General features: G+C 39.5%; 1 protein-coding gene across 4 annotated transcripts in view; it reads right to left on the bottom strand.

Annotated features, from left to right (window-relative positions):
- LOC122548600 (CUB and sushi domain-containing protein 1-like) overlaps positions 1–20,029 on the bottom strand; it is a 2,407,075-nt gene that overhangs the window by 2,110,897 nt on the left and 276,149 nt on the right. For all 4 annotated transcript variants that reach the window (XM_087978377.1, XM_087978362.1, XM_087978369.1 and 1 more), the window contains exon 2: positions 2,438–2,654. In XM_087978377.1, coding sequence (XP_087834503.1) covers positions 2,438–2,654 — 217 coding nt within the window. The remainder of the gene's footprint in view (positions 1–2,437; positions 2,655–20,029) is intronic.

Below are 20,029 nucleotides of genomic sequence, written 5' to 3'. Positions count from 1 at the left end.
ATCTTTGTGAGATATTTTGTCAAACACCTTCTGGAAGTTCAAATATGAATTGTCTACTGATTCCCTCTATCCACTCTATCCTCAAAATGATTAAGTTAGTCAGCTATGATTTCCCTTTCATGAAATGATGCTGAGTCTGCTTTATTAGATTATGATTTTCCCATTGTTCTGCTCTTACTTCCTTAATAATTGATTCCAATACTTTTCTGGCAATTGAATTTCAGCTAATTGGCCTGTAGTTACCTGCTTTTTGCCTCCCTCCCTTTTTGAATAAAGATGGCACATTGGCAGTTTTCCAATCCTCTGGTATGTTTCCAGAATCCAAGGATTTTTGTGGGTCCCAGCACTGATCTCTGTGGAACCTTACTGGCCACAGTATCTGTGTTTTGACATCGAAAATGCCTTCTTGTGAAGAGAAATTTGTGAACAGCAGCGTGAGAAAATTCCAAAGCATTAACTGTCATGGAAAAGAAGTATCACATTTCTCAGTTTGCTGCTTTAGTCTTTCTTTCTCACTCAGATTTGTTTTCCTGTTTTGAAGCAATGACTAACTAGTGGTTGACCTTTTACATATCTGACGGAACAATACAGCAGGAATAGGTCTGCCATCACCTTAGCCAGTCGGATTAAATTCTGAGCTTCATACTTTTTTGTTCCACCTTAGCTTCACATTTCTTGAGACACGAACCTACTAGAAACTGTTTTTCGATTGAGATACTATCAGTATGGGATAACATTGAATACTGTTTTGCAATATTTGCAAAATTGCAGCATTTAGGTTGGCTGGACAGCTGGTTTGTGATGCAGAGTGATACCAACAGTGTGGTTTAAATTCTTCTACCAGTTGAGGCCACCATGAAGGTCTTACATTCTAAACCTTGCCCCTCACCTGAAGTGTGGTGTCCTTAAACTCACCACTAGTTGCCTCTCTGAGATAGCAGTCATATGGTCTTCTGGGGCGATGGCAACTTTACCTTTACTGTATACGATAGTTAGCTTAGTTGATCTCTTGACCTGCACCATGATCAATTTTCATAACAGTGCAGAACAAGTTGTAAGTTTGTCATTTTAGGCACCAATTGGGCATTTGTCATAGTTTACAACTATCTTCTAGCTTTTCTAAATCACTGAACATTAGTTCAACAGTTGTATTAATCTAGCTATCTTCCAATAAGTAACAGATAATTGTGTACAGCAAACATCAGCTGCTGTTCTGTCAAGATCTTTCTTCCCACGGCTATGTCACCAAATATTAAGATGGCCACTGGTCCTTATGGGAGACACAATCTAAATCAATTGCAAATGATAGCTGTAATGCCATTGAAAGTAGCAGAATCCAGCCATTCGCCCAGCTAGGATTAGTCAATGTCATAACTGTTGGTATATTGTTCTGCCTATTATTAGAAATTCAACACAGATAGATGGCTTCCTATAAAGTTGTGTTATATTTCCTACCAATAAATCCTGAAGCAGAACCATGAAATGTTTTTCCTTCCAGCAGACATCATTTACAAACTGTTCCACTGCCACAATTCGTTTCTGCACAAACTAGACCAAGGGCAGATCGAAGATATTGTTTTCTCAGGAGGGAATCTATCATTAGGGCTTTTTGTCAATTGTATTTAAATGAATATTGCATTGGGCTTCTTAAACCAAATTTATTCTCCATCAGGTACCAAATTTCTAATTTAAAGACAATACTTGCTAATTTGAAAAAAAAACCTTCAGTTGTAATGCTGTTTGTGAAGCAGCTGTCATATGATGATTTTGGCTTTAATAATGTTCACAGTTATATCTTGTTGCTACACAAAAACTAGAGATTTTCACTTCATTTGCCAAGAAACTGACAAAGTGAACTACAACTACAACTAATGAGATATAAAGTAGGCATTATGATCAACCGTTTCAAGGGATTAAGCACATTTCAGAAGGGAACAAGTCATGGGTTTGAGTCCAAAATTCCCTATGTCATTCATGTCTGAGCCTAACTGTGCTGTGATGTGAGGAGACCAGCATATCCCACTGCGAGAAAACAGAGACTCATTTACCACAAACTACGCTGTGTAAAGTCAAAGACAAAGTGTCTTTGGCAGAAATCTTGGATCAAACCATCAACCTGTGCCCCTGATCAGGGAAACAAAGGAAAAATTGCAAAATTGAAGCATTGCCCCAAAATCAGAAAAGCAACTCCAAGGCATAATGGAACGTCAGAAGTTTCAAACAGCAAAATGAAGTATTTGTTAAATTCTTTCCAATAGTTTCCGTTCGAAGTCTGAATATGCGTGTTTTTCAGAAAAAGAATGAACTGATCTGCTTGCAACAACTACAAGTTCTGCATCAACTCACACAAAGAACTTGCAAACATATCCATCAATGCTGACAGGCAGCAACTGTAAGAGTATATTCCAGCGGTTTCCAAAAACAAATGACACCATACCTCAGTTTCAAGTTGCTCTGTTGTGGTTGCCCATCGTAAATGGATAGAATATCAAAATCTTCTTCTAAAGCAAAGATCTGGAATACTAGCTGTATCCTGTTCCTTTCTCCTGTAATGATAATCCAAGTACAGTTCGCATAATTCGGGTAACCATAAGGAAATCCAGGACTTTCTATTGTGCCATTTGGTCCTTGAACTAATCCACCACAGGGCTGATCTGAAATGAAGACAACAATGTATAATTATATATAAATATACACAAAGCACTCTTATCAATAGACATTGCACTAAAAACAAGTAATGGATAAAAGCAGTCAACCTTCTCATTTACATTGAAGATATGTGAGCTAATCATAAAAAATAAACTTTTCCAAAGAGATCTGTCATGATTGTTCTGCTACCCAATTTGTTTCACACAAAGTTCACACTATTTCCTGGTGATATGACACTAGATCGAGCATCTAAATCTGACACTGCAATGCCCTACTTTCTGAGTACACTCTCTTTATTCGCCTGATCATAATAAGTATGAACATATTTTTCATTCCAAAGCAATTTGGCAGGGCACTTCAGAAGTTAAGATCAAATGAAACATTTCAACATTACTATAACGCTCACTGCACAATTAGAAAGTTGATAGATTTTGAATTGGTCAAAGTTTAAAATGGACAAGGGCTTGGTGGAGGAAGAGTGAATGAATGTGGCACCGTCAAATTTCACAAAGTGTTTTCAGCTCCAGAACATCGAGAAAGTTGAAGGATGACAGGTCTAGGAAAGAGGACTATTTGCAATAGGGCAGTTCACTGTGTCCAGGGCCAATTTATCACAAGGAGAATCATTGCTATTGAAATGGAAAAAAACATAAAAATAGGATCGGCAATTCCATTACCCTGTTAACCCTAAATATTAGCCCACAGGCTGTTGAAGAGTCAAAATGCTCAACTGGAACAAGCAGTAGGACTCCATTCCAATGGAAATTGTGGTCTTAATAACGTAGTTGGGACTATTATTGCAATTTTAAAGGACAGTAGCAGATGTATGACTCGTGTTTGTCTGAAAAAGAAATAACCAAATACTCTTTCTGCTTCCACAAAATGATGATGGGCTACTGCCTTGTGTTCATCTCTTTTCTCTGAAAATTAGCCTTCTGTAGACTGATGAGTTTCATCACTGTGTTCATCTGGTTCATCCAATGGATTCAAATCAGTTTGTAGTTTCATAAATTGCAGCTGCTATTTTTGCCAAAGCCAGTGTCACCATTCAATTCCCTTTAATACTAAGGCTAAGATACATTTTCAAAACAGTGTCAATGGGATTGTCCAGGTGATTATGCTGTGCCCATCTTGGGAATGATTACTATCCTTGTTGACTGCTCAAATTAGGGATGCATGTTCTATTTGCATAATTAATATCAGTTATCATTGCTGTGCTAAGTCACAAATGTAACACATTGTCATAAACACATGAAGATATAATAATGGATGCTGACAATCTCATCGTAAAGACTTCATCTAAAGTCCATACTGTGATGGACTTGCAGTGCAGTATCTGAACTGAAAGTTATGCAGAGAAGGGAGAAGATGTGCTCTATGAAAGTTTAAAGAAATATGAAGGGTCACAAAGAAAGAGCAGAAATTTGTTACTAGACTGAATAACTGCAGGGTGGAGGAAGCCAACACAGAAACAATGGCTGCATCTTTTAAAAAATAAGATACCACACACTTGATAAAAAAGCAGAATGGAGAAATTAATGGCTAGATCATAAAAAATTAATTATTGTCATCCATGTGGCGAGTCAGAATTGTATTAAACAGAGTGAGCATCCACTGAAGAAACATATGTTTCACATATGCAATTTTGATAGTGATCCATTTGACCCTGGGAGAGCCAAACACCTTGGGGAAATGAGATTTTTCTTGCATTTGCTATTAAGGGAGGAAGATAAAAGATATAGTCACTTTTTTTTCATTGAACAGTCAAGGTGAAAATGAAGATCGTTATTTCAGGGAAACAAGATTGTAAAGTGCAAAAGAGAGAAGGTAAATCAGTAAGCAGAGATTATATCATTGAATCATGTCATTTTACAGCACAGAAGGTAATCCTTCAGCCCACATGCCTCTACCAGCTCATTGAAATAGCCATCTAATTGGTCCCACTCCTCTGCTTTCTCTCATATTAACATCAGCAAACATTTCTTTTTGAACACTTATCCAATTCCTTTTTGAAAGTTATGGAATCTGTTCCCACTACCTTTACAGGGAATACATTTTCATACCAAGACAAATTATGATTTTTTTTATTGCTGTCATGTAGCCAAGGTTCCCATTTCCTTAACTTTGCCTCCTCTAGTTAATGACCTTCTTTCAACGCCTCATTGTTCTTTCAAAATCTTTTAAAATTTTGAATTACTTAATAAAATTTTGACTTGATCTTCTCTTCTCAAATGAGATGAACCCTATTTTCATCATCTTTCTTCATAAGTGAAACTTTTATTCCTGAAGCAATTGTAATAAATCTTCTCTGCACCCTCTTTAAGTCCTTAATGTGCTTCTTAAAGTCTGGTGCCCAGTATTGACCATAATATTCTAGCTGGAGCCTAACTAGTGTTTTATAAAAGTTTAGCATATTCTCTTTGATTTATTTTCTATGTATAAAATTATCCCTTCCCTGGAGGTGGTGAGGAGGGAGGAAAGAAGGACAAATTGACTTTGGAGAGATGCTTCCTTGTTCTTGCCAAGTCAACAGCTCTGGGTTCCTTGTTATACAAAGGATATTATTAAACTGGAGAGGGTTCAGAATTGATTTACCAGGACATTGCCAGGAATGGAGAGTGTGAGATATAAAAATAGCCTGATTGGAACATTTTTCACTGGAGCAAAGCAAGTTGAGGGTGACCTTATTGAGGATTATAATATCATGAGGGACATATATAAGGTGAATGACAAGGATCTGTTCCCTAGAGTGGGGAAGATCAAAACTAAGGGACATTTTTTGAAGGTGAGAGGAGAAAGATTTTAAAAAGAACATGAGGGACAACTTTTTTTTACGCAGAGTGTGCTTCATGTATGGAATTCCTGAAGAAGGGCTAATGCCCGAAACGTCGATTCTCCTGTTCCCTAGATGCTGCCTGACCTGCTGCGCTTTTCCAGCAACACATTTCCATCTCTTCATGTATGGAATAAACTGCCAGAGGAAGTGATGAATGCAGATACAGTTGCAACATTTAAAAGTCGTTTGCATAAGTTCATGAACAGGAAAGGTTTGGAGGGATATGGGCCCTTGGGAACATGGTCAGCATGGACTGGTTGGTCCGAAGGGTCTGATTCCTTGTTACATGACTCTATGTCTCCAAACGTTGGACAAGAAGGTTCAAAGGAAACCTTCTCAACTTGCCACCTATTAAGAACCTTAAGAGGACAATTAACAACCTTTAAGGGTTTCAACTTGCTATGGCCCTGACTATCTGCCTTCCCAATAACCAAGAAAAGTTGTTGGCTTTCTGACTGCAAAATCAGGGTGACCTACTTGGTCTCTGGCACAGAGTCTGTCCCTGTTCTTCAGCGGGAAGTGGGGAGAAGAGCAGAACATTAGTCATTGGCCACTCCATAGTTAGCGGGACAGATACGAGGTTCTGTACGAACGAGAGAGACTCATGGTTGGTGTGCTGCTTCATGATGTCTCGGATCATATTTTTGGGATCCTTGAAGGGGAGGGGGAGCAGCCCCAAGTCATGGTCCACATCGGTACTAATGATATAGGTAGGAAAAGGGTTGAGGATTTAAGGCAGAAATTCAGGGAGCTAGGATAGAAGCTTAGTGCTAGAACAAACAGGGTTGTTATCTCTGGTTTGTTGTCCATGCCACATGCTAGCAATGTGAGGAATAGGGAGAGAGAGAAGTTGAACATGTGGCTACAGGGATAGTGCAGGAGGGAGGTTTTCAGATACCTGGATAATTGGGGCTCATTCTGGGGTAGGTGGGACCTCTACAAACAGGATGGTCTACACCTGAACCAGAGGGGTACCAATATCCTGGATGGGGAGATTTGCTAATGCTATTCAGGAGGGTTTAAACTAATTCAGCAGTGGAATGGGAGCCTAAATTATCGTTCCAGTGTCCAGGAGCTCTAGTGTTCCAGTGAGAGTAGTGAGGTCAGAAATATGGTTTCAAGGTCGCAAGAGTTCACTGGCAAGCAGGAAGATGGTTTGAAGTGTGTCTACATCAATGTCAGGAGCATCCGGAATATGGTGGGTGAACGTGCAGCATGAGTTGGTACCTGGGACTTCGATGTTGTGGCCATTTCGGAGACATGGATAGAGCAGGGACAGGAATGACTGTTGCATGTTCAGGGATTATGCGTTTCAATAAGAACAGAGAAGTTGGTAAAAGAGAGGGAGCTGTGGCGTTATTAGTCAAGGACAGTATTACAGTAACAGAAAGGATGTTTGAGGGCTTGTCTACTGAGGTAGTATGGGCTGAGGTTAGAAACAGGAAAGGAGAGGCCACTCTGTCGGGAGTTTTCCATAGGCCTCTGAATAGTTTCAGAGATGTAGAGGAAAGGATAACAAAGGTAATTCTGGATAGAATCGACACTAACAGGGTAGTTGACATGGGGGCTTTAATTTTCCAAATATTGACTGGAAATACTATAGTTAAATTACTTTAGATGGGTCAGTATTTGTCCAATGTGTGCACGATGGTTTCCTGACACAGTATGTAGACAAGCCAACAAGGGGCGAGGCCACATTGGATTTGATACTGGACAGTGAACCTAGCCAGGTGTTAGATTTGGAGGTAGGTGAGGACTTTGTGATAGTGACCACAATTCAGTTATGTTTACTTTAGCGATAGAAAGGGATAGGTATATAACACAGGACAAGAGTTATTGCTGGGGGAAAGGCAATTATGATGCAATGGGCAAGATTTAGAATGCATAGAATAGGCACAATTGAAATGTGGAGCTTATTCAAGGAACAGCTACTGCATATCTTTGATAAGCATGCACCTGTCAGGCAGGGAGGAAGAGGTCGAGCAAGGGAGCCGTGGTTTACTAAAGAAGTTGAATCTCTTGTGAAGAGGAAGATGAAGGCTTATGTTAGGATGAGACATGAAGTCTCAGTCAGGGCGCTTGAGAATTATAAGTTAGCCAGGAAAGACCTAAAGAGAAAGTTAAGAAAAGCCAGGAGGTGACATGAGAAGTTGTTGGCAGATAGGATCGAGGAAAAACCTGAAGCTTTCTATAGGTATATCAGGAATAAAAAAAACTAGAGAAAGATTGGAGCCTATCATGGATAGTAATGGGAGGTTGTGCGTGGAGTCCGAGGAGATTGGGGAAGCGCAAAATGAATATTTTTCGTCAGGATTCACACTAGAAAAAGACAATGTTGTTGAGGAGAATACTGAGGTACAGGCTACAATACTAGACGGTCCTTCATAAGGAGGAGGTGTTAGCAATTCTGGAAAGTTTGAAAATCGATAAGTCCCCTGGACCAGATGGGATTTATCTTTGGATTCCCTGGGAAGCCAGGGAGGAGATTAAAGAGCCTTTGGCTTTGATCTTCATGTCATCATTGTCTACAGGAATAGTGCCAGAAGACTGGAGGATAGCAAATGTCCCCTTGTTCAAGGAGGGGAGTAGAGACAACCCTGGTAATTATAGACCAGTGAGCCTTACTTCAGTTTTGGGTAAAGTGTTGACAAATGTTATAAGAGATGGGATTTATAATAACCTAGAAAGGAATAAGTTGATTAGGGACAGTCAACATGGTTTTGTGAAGAGTAGGTCATGCCTCACAAACTTTATTGAGTTATTTAAGCTGGTGACCAAACAGGTGGATGAGGGTAAAGCAGTTGATGTGGTGTATATGGATTTCAGTAAGGCATTTGATAAGGTTCCCCATGGTTGGCTATTGTATAAAATGCGGAGACATGGAATTGAGGGTGATTTAACGGTTTGAATCAGAAGTTGGCGAGCTGAAAGAAGACGGAGGGTGGTGGTTGCTGGGAAATGTAAGTTCAGTTCCTCGTGATGTACTACAAAGATCTGGGGCCACCGCTGTTTATCATTTTTATAAGTGACCTAGACGAGGGCGTAGAAGGATGGTTAGTAAATTTATGGATGACACTAAGGTTGATGGAGTTGTGGATGGTGCTGAAGGATGTTGCAGGTTACAGAGAGACATAGATAAGCTGCAAAGCTGGGCTAAGAGGTGGCAAATAGAGTTTAATGCAGAAGAGTGTGAGGTGATTCACTTTGGAAGGAACAACAGGAATAAAGAGTACCGGGCTAATGGTAAGATTCTTGGTAGTGTAGATGAGCAGAGAAATCTCGGTGTCCATTTACATAGATCCCTGCAAGTTGCCACCCAGGTTGATAGGGTTGTTAAGAAGGTATACGGCGTGTTAGCTTTTATTGGTAGAGGGATTGAGTTTCAGAGCCATGAGGTCATGTTGCAGCTGTACAAAGCTCTGGTGCGGCCGCACTTGGAGTATTGCATACAGTTCTGGTCACTGCATTATAGGGAGGATGTAGAAGCTTTGGGAAGGGTTGAGAGGAGATTCACTAGGATGTTGCCTGATATGGAGGGTAGGCCTTATGAGGAAAGGCTGTGGGACTTGAGGCTGTTTTCATTAGAGAGAAGAAGGTTGAGAGGTGACTGAATTGAGACATACATGATAATCAGAGGGTTAGATAGGGTGGACAGTGAGAACATTTTTCCTCAGATGGTGATGGTTAGCATGAGGGGACATAGCTTTAAATTGAGGGCTGTTAGATATCGAATAAATGTCAGAGGTAGTTTCTTTACTCAGAGAGTAGTCGGGGCGTGGAACACACTGCCTGCAACAGTTGTAGACTCGCCAACTTTAAAGGCATTTAAATGGTCATTGGATAAACATATGGATGAAAATGGAATAGTGTAGGATAGATGGGCTTCAGCTTGGTTACACAGGTCGGCGCAACATCGAAGGCCGATGGGCCTGTCCTGCACTGTAATGTTCTACATTCTATGTTCTATGTACTCGTGTGGCCAGGGGATTGGGGGGAATATCCTGTCGCTACAACATGGAGCAAATCAGGGCCAAGGATGGAAATCAAGCCCAGGAGTAGATGATGAAGTGACGTGAAAGAAAATGAACTACCTTTCACTTTTGAATCCCCTGAAGTCTAGCCTCCAGCAAAGATCTTGAGGAACCCAATGCTTCCAGCAGCTTCTGTCAAGGCAGGAAATTACTGCTTTGGCCCAAGTGTCACAAGGTGCTCATCAATTAGCCTTCAAGTGACTGATTTGATCTTAACTCAAAATTGTTTTTTAAAAAAGCACTAAAGCTTGTAAATTAACATCCTAGTTGCGATGTTATTCCATGTTTAAGTATGCAAGATGAGTTGAACCAGTTTGTGAAATTTCCAAGTCTTACTCTCATTGGTGGGGGCGGGAATTAGTCACTACTGAAGACACACACCCCCACACTTAGTGCATGGAGTGTTAAATTCTGGCCTAATGTTTCTATTCAGGGAGCCAACAATTCCATATGCCTTTCAACAGCTTTTTCACTTGCACTGCCAGCTTCAAAGATTTGCCTGTGTTCACCCCAAGTTCCTCTGTTCTTGAATCCAACTTAAAATTTTACCGTTATTTCCTAACGCTGTCCCTGAGGATACCATTGCACACTTTCCTAGGCTGAGAAACAAGTGTTAATTCCTGCCCTGTGTTTCTGTGTCAATTTTAGATCCAAATCTCTTTACATCTGTAAGCCTTAAATTTACAAATGAGTCTACTTTGTGATAGTTTATTGCACACTTTTTGAAAGGTCATGTGCATAACATCAACTATACAACCATCATCCATTTTCACAATTACTTTACCTCAGAAGTGAATCAAGTTAATCGAATACAAATCAACCGTCATAAATCTGTTCTGGTTTTCATTCCTTCAATCATACTTATTCATGTAGCTACTCATTCTGCCTTAGGTTCATGTCTCTGAAGGCTTTACTAACACCAATGTTAAATTGATGACCCTGTACTTACTATGTGCATCCCACTGCTCCTTTTTGTTATGAATTAGGATTGTAATATTTATCATCTTCCAGTCCTCTGGCATCATTATAACATCTAAGGAGTACCTAGGGTCTGTTCCATCTGAGCTGGGTGATTGTTCCACTTTGAACACAGACAAATGTTTTAAGACTTCCTCTTCATTTCTTTTCATCCAATCAAATGTCTCTACTTCCACCCTCTTGGACTGTTACATAGACAGAACATTCTTCCCTCACAAAGTCAGATGCAAAAAACTAATTTAATACCTCAGCCATGCCCAATGTCTCCACAAGATGACTTTCCTATGGTCCAGAAATGACTGGACTGATATATTGACTGCACTTCCACTATTTATGAGTTTATTAAAGATTTCTGAATTCTCTTATAATTTGCCTGCTGGCTTATTTTCATATATACCCTCAGACTTTTATTTTCTTTTTCCTACTTGTTCAGTTTTTTTTTATGGACCAACATTTATTGTCCTATTTATTTTAATTTTCATTTATTTTATCATCCAGAAAGCTCAAGCTTTTGAAGTCCTGCGTTTTCCTATTGGGATCGGTCTATCAACTCAATCTCGTCTACCTACTCTTTGTAAGTCCCTTAGTGGTCATTGACTGCTTTATCTGCCAATCTATAACTCAATCCAACCAGGCCAGGTGACTTTTTAACTTGCTGAAATTAGTTCTCCTCCTATTTAGGAGTGTCATGTTTGATTTTCAACTTGCCCTTTTCCATAACCTTTTTAATGTGGAAGATGATAAATATTACAATCCTAATTCATAAAAAAAAAGGAGCAGTGGGACGCACATAGCAAGTACAGGGTCATCAATTTAACATCACCGCTCTGCAAATGTTCTCCCACAAAAACATATTAGATTTTCCCCATTTCATTCCTCAGAGTTGTTTTCTTTTTTGTTGTCTGAAAACACAATGATCAAGAAAGTTCTGTTGTGCACATTGCAGGAATTCCTTGTTATGTTTGTTTATTTCTATTATGTTCACGTTTATATTTGGGTAATTGAAGTCTCCCATTACCTCTATTCTAATATTCTTGCACTTTTCTGCAATTTTGCAGCAAATTTCCCATCTATTTTCTTCCCTTTATTTAGTGGCCTTCAGTACATAACAATAGTATAATAGCTCTCATTTGTTCCTTAATTTTAACCAAATAGATAGATAACAAGGGCATTAAATTCCATCCACATTATTGATCCAACTCTTCCATATTTTGCTTTTTTTTTACTTTTTGAATACATTGTGTTCAGGAATATTGAGCTTCCATTCCTCATCTTGTTTGTATCAGATTTTCTTTGTTGCTTTTCTATCAAACATCCACGTGATGACTTCCCACCAACCTTTTTATCACCTTCTGTTAAGGCTTTTGAACTACTCTTGGAATGCTTTGAATTTTCTGCATCAGATTTATCTTATTTATTTTGTTTCTTTTTGTCTCTTCCCATCCTTTTGCGTGCTTTCACATGTAACCCACCCATCCCCATCAAATTCAAATTGGTTTAAATCCACCCGCCAGCAAAGTTAACCTGACAAGGAAAACGTTGGTCAAAACCCCGAAACACGTGAAATCCATACGTCTTGTACAAGTAACTCCTGCCCCGAGGGATCTTGTGACATTGTGGTAATGTCCTTAATTCTGCACTGGGTTCAGTCCCATCTGCTTGTGCAGTGATATTGCTGAATGAGTTGATTAAGAAAAATACTCCTGCCCCTGTCTTGGTAATAATGCCCCAGGAATCTGATATTGACCCCCCATACTAATTCCCCATGTAGGTTATCTTAATGCTACTACACTCATTCATGTGTAGAACTGGAAATAGTCTAGGTTTTACTGCTCTTGGAAGTGGAGTCACATATAGATAGGATAGTGAAGAAGGCGCCTTCATGCTTACCTTTATTGGTCAGTGCATTGAGTTTCAGAGTTGGGAGGTCATGCTGTGGCTGTACGGGATATTGATTAGGCCACTTTTGGAATACTCCATGCACTTTTGGTCTCCCTACTATAGGAAAGATATTGTGAAACTGGAAAGGGTTCTGAAAAGATTTATAATGATGTTGCCAAGGTTGGAGGGTTTGAGTAGTAGGAGGAAGCTGAATAGGTTGGGGCTGCTTTCGCTCCAGCATCAGAGGCTGAGGAGTGACCTTAGAGAGGTTTATAAAATCATGAGGGGCACGGTTAGGGTAAATAGCCAAAGTCGTTTCCACAGGGTGATGGAGTCCAAACTAGAGGGCATAGGTCTAAGGTGAGAGGGGAAAGATTTAAAAGGGACCTAAGGGGTAACCTTTTCATGCCATGGGTGGTGTGCGTATGGAATGAGTTGCCAGAGGAAGTGGTGGAAGCTGGTACAATTACAACATTTAAGAGGCATCTGGATGAGTATATGAATAGGAAGGGTTTGAAGGGATATGGGCCAAATGTTGGCAAATTAGGTTATCTGATCGGTATAGACGAGTTGGACCGAAAGCTCTGTTTCTGTGAAGTACATCTCTGTGATTCCATGACTCAAAGTCCTGCTTTTTAACTTCCTTCTTATCTCCTGAAATTCTATCGACTGGATCTCAATTCTTTGCTTTTTTGCTGTTGGTTTCATAACTTATGGTGGCTTCACTTTCCTGCTCCAAACCATTGCCCTCATTCAGCAATGTCTTTTTTTTTCTGGCAGAAGGGAGGAAACACACTATACAGGAATAATATTGGTGGCTGCAGAAAAAGCAGCCGATCCCTGAATGTTCCATTACCTATGACCATTTTGCTTCTACACTGTGAGTCTCAGTGCCTGATGACATTTTGAGCCAAACATCATGACATCAACAAAGAACCAGCCTGAACTGAAACTTACATTTATATAAATAGAGACTGAAGCTAGTCAACCATATCTCCATTTTAATTCAAATTTTTAGAAGGAGTTCACATGTTAGAGATAAAAAGAACACAATGATCCCAAACACAGGAATACATGAATGATTGGTACTTTAAGCAACCGTTTAGCAGAACTGCGGAGATGGATTTATGACTCGATTTCTCTCTTGGTCTGTTCTCGCAAGAAGGACAGAACAAAACAAGTTAAAGAACAACCCAATCACTGGAAGCTCAAAGGTATCAGTGATATTCATGGCTGCCTTCCATCCAGGATGTCCCTAACCAATGGTTATTATCTAACTTATCACAAACTCTTGAGGACTCTAAACTGTATATTCCCTTAACTTCATTTTTACAGCTGGACTTTAACCTTTTTTAATAAAAAAATTGTTCCTGTGTTTATTTGTGTGTGTCTATGGCATCTTTAATCCCATCACACCCTGATTCACATCTATCTCTTACTCAGCAAATTCTCTACACAGAATTTTTATTTTCCCCTTTGTCACTATGTTAATAAACTAACTCTCTCTGTTGTCATGTTGCAATAATTTCTATTCCATGGAACATTACTTGGACACTCCAAATTAAATTGTTGGTCTGCAGAACTCAATTAGAAATGATTTTTTGCTTTTATACAAGGTCAAGCTATAACTGAAAACTCACCATTAGAAAATCCTGGAATAATTAAATACATTGTGTTATATCGGTTTTTTTTTCTGAAGCCAGCAATATTTCTGCTGAAGTTGAGAGTGCACCTTAACAGAACAATTGATATATATGTTAGATTTTTTAACATATATTGCATCAGCTACTTTTAAGGGCTTTGCAGCAGGTACTTGCTAAATTGATGCAAAGAACAGGCAGAATCAAGATTTTCCAGTTGCAAGCATTAGCTCTGGAAAATAAATATGCTACATCAACATTGAATGGCCAGAAAATAGGTCTTTTTTTTCTCGGTTATTGCTTACTTTGCTGTGCTTTTTGATCAATCATTAATACAGCTGGCATTTAGAACATTCAGAAAATTATGAGCATAATAAATAACAGTCCCTTTTTCTCCATGACCAACCTTTCAATTGCTATTCCTTAATTCTTCATTGAATTCAACAAAATTATTTCTACCCAGAAATGTCACCCAAATGAACTGAAACAATCACATGCCAACTTCAAAAGCACTTGTTCAACACTATTACCTTGTGCACAGCATGGTAAGATTTCTGATTCTTTTTAACCTCACTCTAACTTCTACGGGCAGAATTTCCCTACTTTTAGATACGGTGAGTGAGGTGGTGGAAAGGGGAAACTGTGGAACTAGTTGAACCCGAAGTGAAACATATGCCCTTCTCACTACTCCTGCAATTAACTGCTGGGCAGGAAGGTCAATGAGCAACTTCCTCAATGTGCCAGCAAGTAAGACCTTTGAGTGATTAATTAATGGTCACTCAAGGTCCTCAACTCACAATCTCCTCACAGCATGAGAAATGTGACTAGTTTCCTGACTGGGAAAATAGGGCATCCTGACTGCTGATTTTGTAAGGTGGGCAAGGGAACCCATAAGGCACCTATTTACTTCATTAAATTTCTTTAATTATGGTTTCAATATGACATCTCACAAGCTTTCCCCATTTGGCTTTGTTCATTAAATGCCATCCCTCCAAGAAATGATAGAGCATTTGATCTCATGGTTTAATTGACCAAATCTGTTCTTTTCTCAAACTAATCCAAGCACTTTATTAGACATGACCATCTCAGCATAAATCTATACTGTTTTGGATGTATTTCTTTTACTATTTCTAGATGTGGATAAAGTGTTTCCTTGAGAATAGACAGTAGTTTTTCTTCCACACTAGATGTCAAACTAATGGGTCAATAATTCCCACGACCATGTTTTTTGTCACTTTCTAAAGCCTTTTAAGAACTCAGTAATAAAACACCCCGTGTTTACAATTGTATGCGGCTGGCTGTGAAACTGTAATAGCTTACGGATACAAAAATAAAGGTAAACGTCAATAAATTTAATCCACAGGAAAGGTCAACATGAAATATTCATGAATGGATTTGCCAGTTGCTTACCAATAACTAGTTATCTACCAGCTATATATTCATAAAACTGCATTGCTTCACTCAGATTTAAATATGCCAACATTCACTTTTATACATCAGTCTCCGGCCAGGTATTATGAAAATGCACAGCTAATCTGCTTGAATGACAAATTAACTCTATTTTGTTTACTTTAATATTATTTAATGCTGTACAGTTACACTTTTGGAAGCCTTAATAGCAAGAAAAGGTATCCAGCCTTTTGCGCTCCCAAAAAGGTACAGTAACAGAGAATTAAAACTCTTTTTTAACATTGCTATCCCTAGTAAGGGAGAAGTGTACAATCAAGTGGTGCATAAGTACTTCTGACAGATCCATTCTTTTCCTTGAGACTGATGATAATTCTCTTAGTACTTATGCAGCTTAGCAAAAAAACTGCTTATGAACTGGTGCCTTTTTGTCTCCACAGTTAGAGTGAAATAGAAATACCATCTATTTTAAAAGAAATCATATTTAATTGACTGCTAAATTGACCATTAGATATGGAAACAAAACAAAATCGAAACTGGCCAGCAGCTTTCCACGATTTTTGTTTTTGGAAATCTATGAACAAAAAAAAAAATTCTCCATGGCATTAAAAAAAGTCCAAAGACACTAGCTGCTAGTTTGCAAACCATAATTTCTTAATCGATCCCTGTATCACAAAGAATTGATAGGTTATGGTGGAGATGAGAGAATTCAATGATGGAGGTAGATTGTGGTATTTATTCATCTAAAATAATGCAGTCAGTCATCATTTAAAAGACATTTGAATCAGTACATGAATAGGAAACGATTCGGAGACAGCAGAGGAAAGTGGCCGAGCAGAGGCTGAAAGCTAAGTTCGGTACCCATAGGGAGGGCCTCAACCGGGACCTTGGGTTCATGTCACATTACAGGTGATCACCATTGCACTACACACACACACACACACAGATATTCCTACACACACACACTCTCACATACACACGGACACAGATACACACAGACACGCACACAGACACCCACACACACCCTGATAGACACACAGACTCCCACACATGCACCCCCTCACAGACTTAAGACACTCTGCACTCACTCTACACACACACACACACACACACACTTTCTCACACTCACAACCCCCACCCCAGACAGACACACACACACACACACAGACAAAGACCCACATGCACACATATATTTTGTGTGGTGAATTTTTTTGGTACTTTCAGAGTTACATTGCACTTTGCTCAAAAACTACATACATTCATGCAGAACTCTGAGCTCAAAAACTGCATGAATTTATGTAAAACTCTGTTATCTCACATTTTAGATTGGAATCAATCTAAACATCAGGTCATAGACAGAGAATACAGGGGGCTAACACCTTCAACATATTGTCCAGCTATCACCATTGTTAACAGCTAACCAGAGAATGCAACTTTAAAAAAAAGGGTTTTGTGATTTACACATGAAAGAAGTGAAACTATCACTGTATTCTAACAGATGAAAGGCTTAACAGACAATCAATTTTTCAATGTATAATTTCAGTTACATCACACTGCAAATTTTTGCGATAAATTCTGTGTTACAATCGAGCCCTCCACAATCACCTGATGAAGGAGCGTCACTCCGAAAGCTAGTGTGCTTCCAATTAAACCTGTTGGACTATAACCTAGTGTTGTGTGATTTTTAACTATGAATAGGAAAGGTTTGGTGGGATATGGGAGCAAGCAGGTTGGATGAGTTAGTTTGGGATTATGTTCGGCCTGGACTAGTTGGACCGAAAAGTCTGCTTCTGTGCTGTATGACTCTATGACTCTATCACATATTTTGTCTTTAGATTGTGCCATTTGTTTTGCATAAACATTGCAATACTTTTTAAGGGAAGTGGTGTGCACACTGTGCATCTTTTCTGACTTTTAGGATATATCCTCACTCCAAAGTAAAATTTGAAAGGCATTAAAAAAAAAACACAAATCAGTTTCATTACCCAAATCTTACTGACTATAAGATCAGGAGTCATACAACATCAGCTTGCAATCCAACAGGTTTATTTGAAATCACAAGCTTTCAGACTCTGACACTTCACCTGATGAAGGGGCAGTGCTTAAAAAGTTTGTGACTTCAAATAAATCTGCTGGACAATAAACTGGTGTTGTATGACTTCTGGATTAGTGGTGCTGGAAGAGCACAGCAGTTCAGGCAGCATCCGAGGAGCAGTAAAATCGATGTTTCGGGCAAAAGCCTTTCATCAGGAATACAGGCAGAGAGCCTGAAGGGTGGAGAGCATCTGCAGTCATTGTTTTTATGACTTCTGACCTTGTTCACCCCAGTCCAACACCGGCACCTCCACATCATGGCTAAACATGAGACACAGTGTATTAAATAGAAAATATCTCAGCAATGGTGACAAGGTACAATACAGAGTTCTTTCCAAAATGTGGAAGATCAATAAGTTGCTTGCACCAAGACAAGATGAGCAAGGTGAGTACTGACTATACTGAGAATGAAATTATGTAAAAACTTATCAAATATTTTCCTACTGCAGAAGTTCTTTTCTTAAAAGAGAAACATGTATTGAACAATAATCTTTTTCTATTGACAAATCTCACATATATAAGGTCTCAGATGTAATGCAATAAACTCAGTAGGAGATAACATTAAGTAATTGTACATCCAATACAGCTGTGAATCCATAATATGTTTTCAATATGACAGGGGAAATTCTCAAAATTCTTTTCAAAATTCAAAAGAATAAACACAATGAAAACATGGACCACAAAAATTGAGCAATTATCAAATTATGACACTAGGGTTCATTTCCAGCCCCCGACAACTGTGTGTGTGTGGAGTTTGCACACTCTTCTCGTGTTTGCCTGGGTTTCCTCCTGGTGCTCTGGTTTCCTCCCACAGTCCAAAGTTGTGCAGGTTCAGTGGATTGGCCATGCTAAATTGCCCACAGTGTCCAGGGATGTGCTGGGTGGGTTAACCATAAGAAATATAGGTTTACAAGGATTAGATGGGATGCTGTCCGGAGGGTCGGTGTGGACTTGATGGGTCAAATGGCCTGTTTCCACACGAGGGATTCTATTCCATGAAAGTTCAACTGAACAGGAATGGCAAAAGATGCAAGTTCTTCCAATAAAGACATTTTAAAACATAGAATGATGGTTCTAAGATTATCTTAACAGATCTTTGTTGATTTTATCTGATCTCAAACACTGCAATGTCAATGATGCATATTTTGAACAGAGCATGAGCTTTGCTCACTTGGTAACACTTTATCCTTTGAAACAGGCACCTGTGTGCCAAGAACAACCAGTAAAGATGAGTGAGAAGAAGAAGTCCTGCAAAGACCTGCATCAGGGTATGTCTTAGTTCCGAAGGAAGACACAATAATTCTTCTTCGAGGCTTTAATGCTTGCCTGGGTCAGCACCGTAACACGTGGAAGTAGTCATCAGCAAACATGGAGTGTGATAGTATTCAACTGTAGCCTTCTTTGCTAGCTCAAATGTGGCAATCAACTGGTGGTCACACAACGGCATTTCACCAACATGATTGAAACATTCATTGCTCTTCCCACCACCCCCACCCCTCCTCCAAACCCACTCCCTCCTCAAAAGCATCCATCTACTTGACTCAAGTTTTCGAATAAAAACATGAAATCCGACCAGGACAGATTACTAGAGTGAATCCATTTGTTTTCATCACTTCGAGTCATAGAGATGTACAGCATGGAAACAGATCCTTCAGTCCAACCCGTCCATGCCGACCAGATATCCCAACCCAATCTAGTCCCACCTGCCAGCACCCAGCCCATATCCCTCCAAACCCTTCCTATTCATGTACCCATCCAAATGCCTCTTAAATGTTGCAATTGTACCAGCCTCCACCACATCCTCTGGCAGCTCATTCCATACACATACCACCCTCTGTGTGAAAAAGTTGCCCCTTAGGTCTCTTTTATATCTTTCCCCTCTCACCCTAAACCTATGCTCTCTAGTTCTGGACTCCCCGACCCCAGGGAAAAGACTTTGCCTATTTATCCTATACATGCCCCTCATAATTTTGTAAACCTCTAGAAGGTCACCCCTCAGTCTCCGACAGTCCAGGGAAAACAGCCCCAGCCTGTTCAGCCTCTCCCTATAGCTCAAATCCTCCAACCCTGGCAACATCCTTGGAAATCTTTTCTGGACATTTTCAAATTTCACAACATCTTTCCAATAGGAAGGAGACCAGAATTGCATGCAATTCCAACAGTGGCCTAACCAATGTCCTGTATAGCCACAACATGACCTCCCAACTCCTGTATTCAATACTTTGACCAATAAAGGAAAGCATACCAAACGCCTTCTTCACTATCCTATCTACCTGCAACTCCAGTTTCAAGGAGTTATGAACCTGCACTCCAAGGTCTCTTTGTTCAGAAACACTCCCTAGGACCTTACCATTAAGTGTATAAGTCCTGCTAAGATTTGCTTTCCCAAAATGCAGCACCTCGCATTTATCTGAATTAAACTCCATCTGCCACTTCTCAGCCCATTGGCCCATCTGGTCCAGATCCTGTTGTAATCTGAGGTAACCTTCTTCGCTGTCCACTACACCTCCAAT

The sequence above is a fragment of the Chiloscyllium plagiosum genome, unplaced genomic scaffold (genome assembly GCF_037043375.1).
Source record: "Chiloscyllium plagiosum isolate Xiang-an unplaced genomic scaffold, Cpla_swu_hap1 HiC_scaffold_3, whole genome shotgun sequence".
Classification (NCBI taxonomy): Eukaryota; Metazoa; Chordata; class Chondrichthyes; order Orectolobiformes; family Hemiscylliidae; genus Chiloscyllium; species Chiloscyllium plagiosum.
Note: the sequence above shows the minus strand (reverse complement) of the source record. Positions and strands in the feature narration are given on the sequence as shown.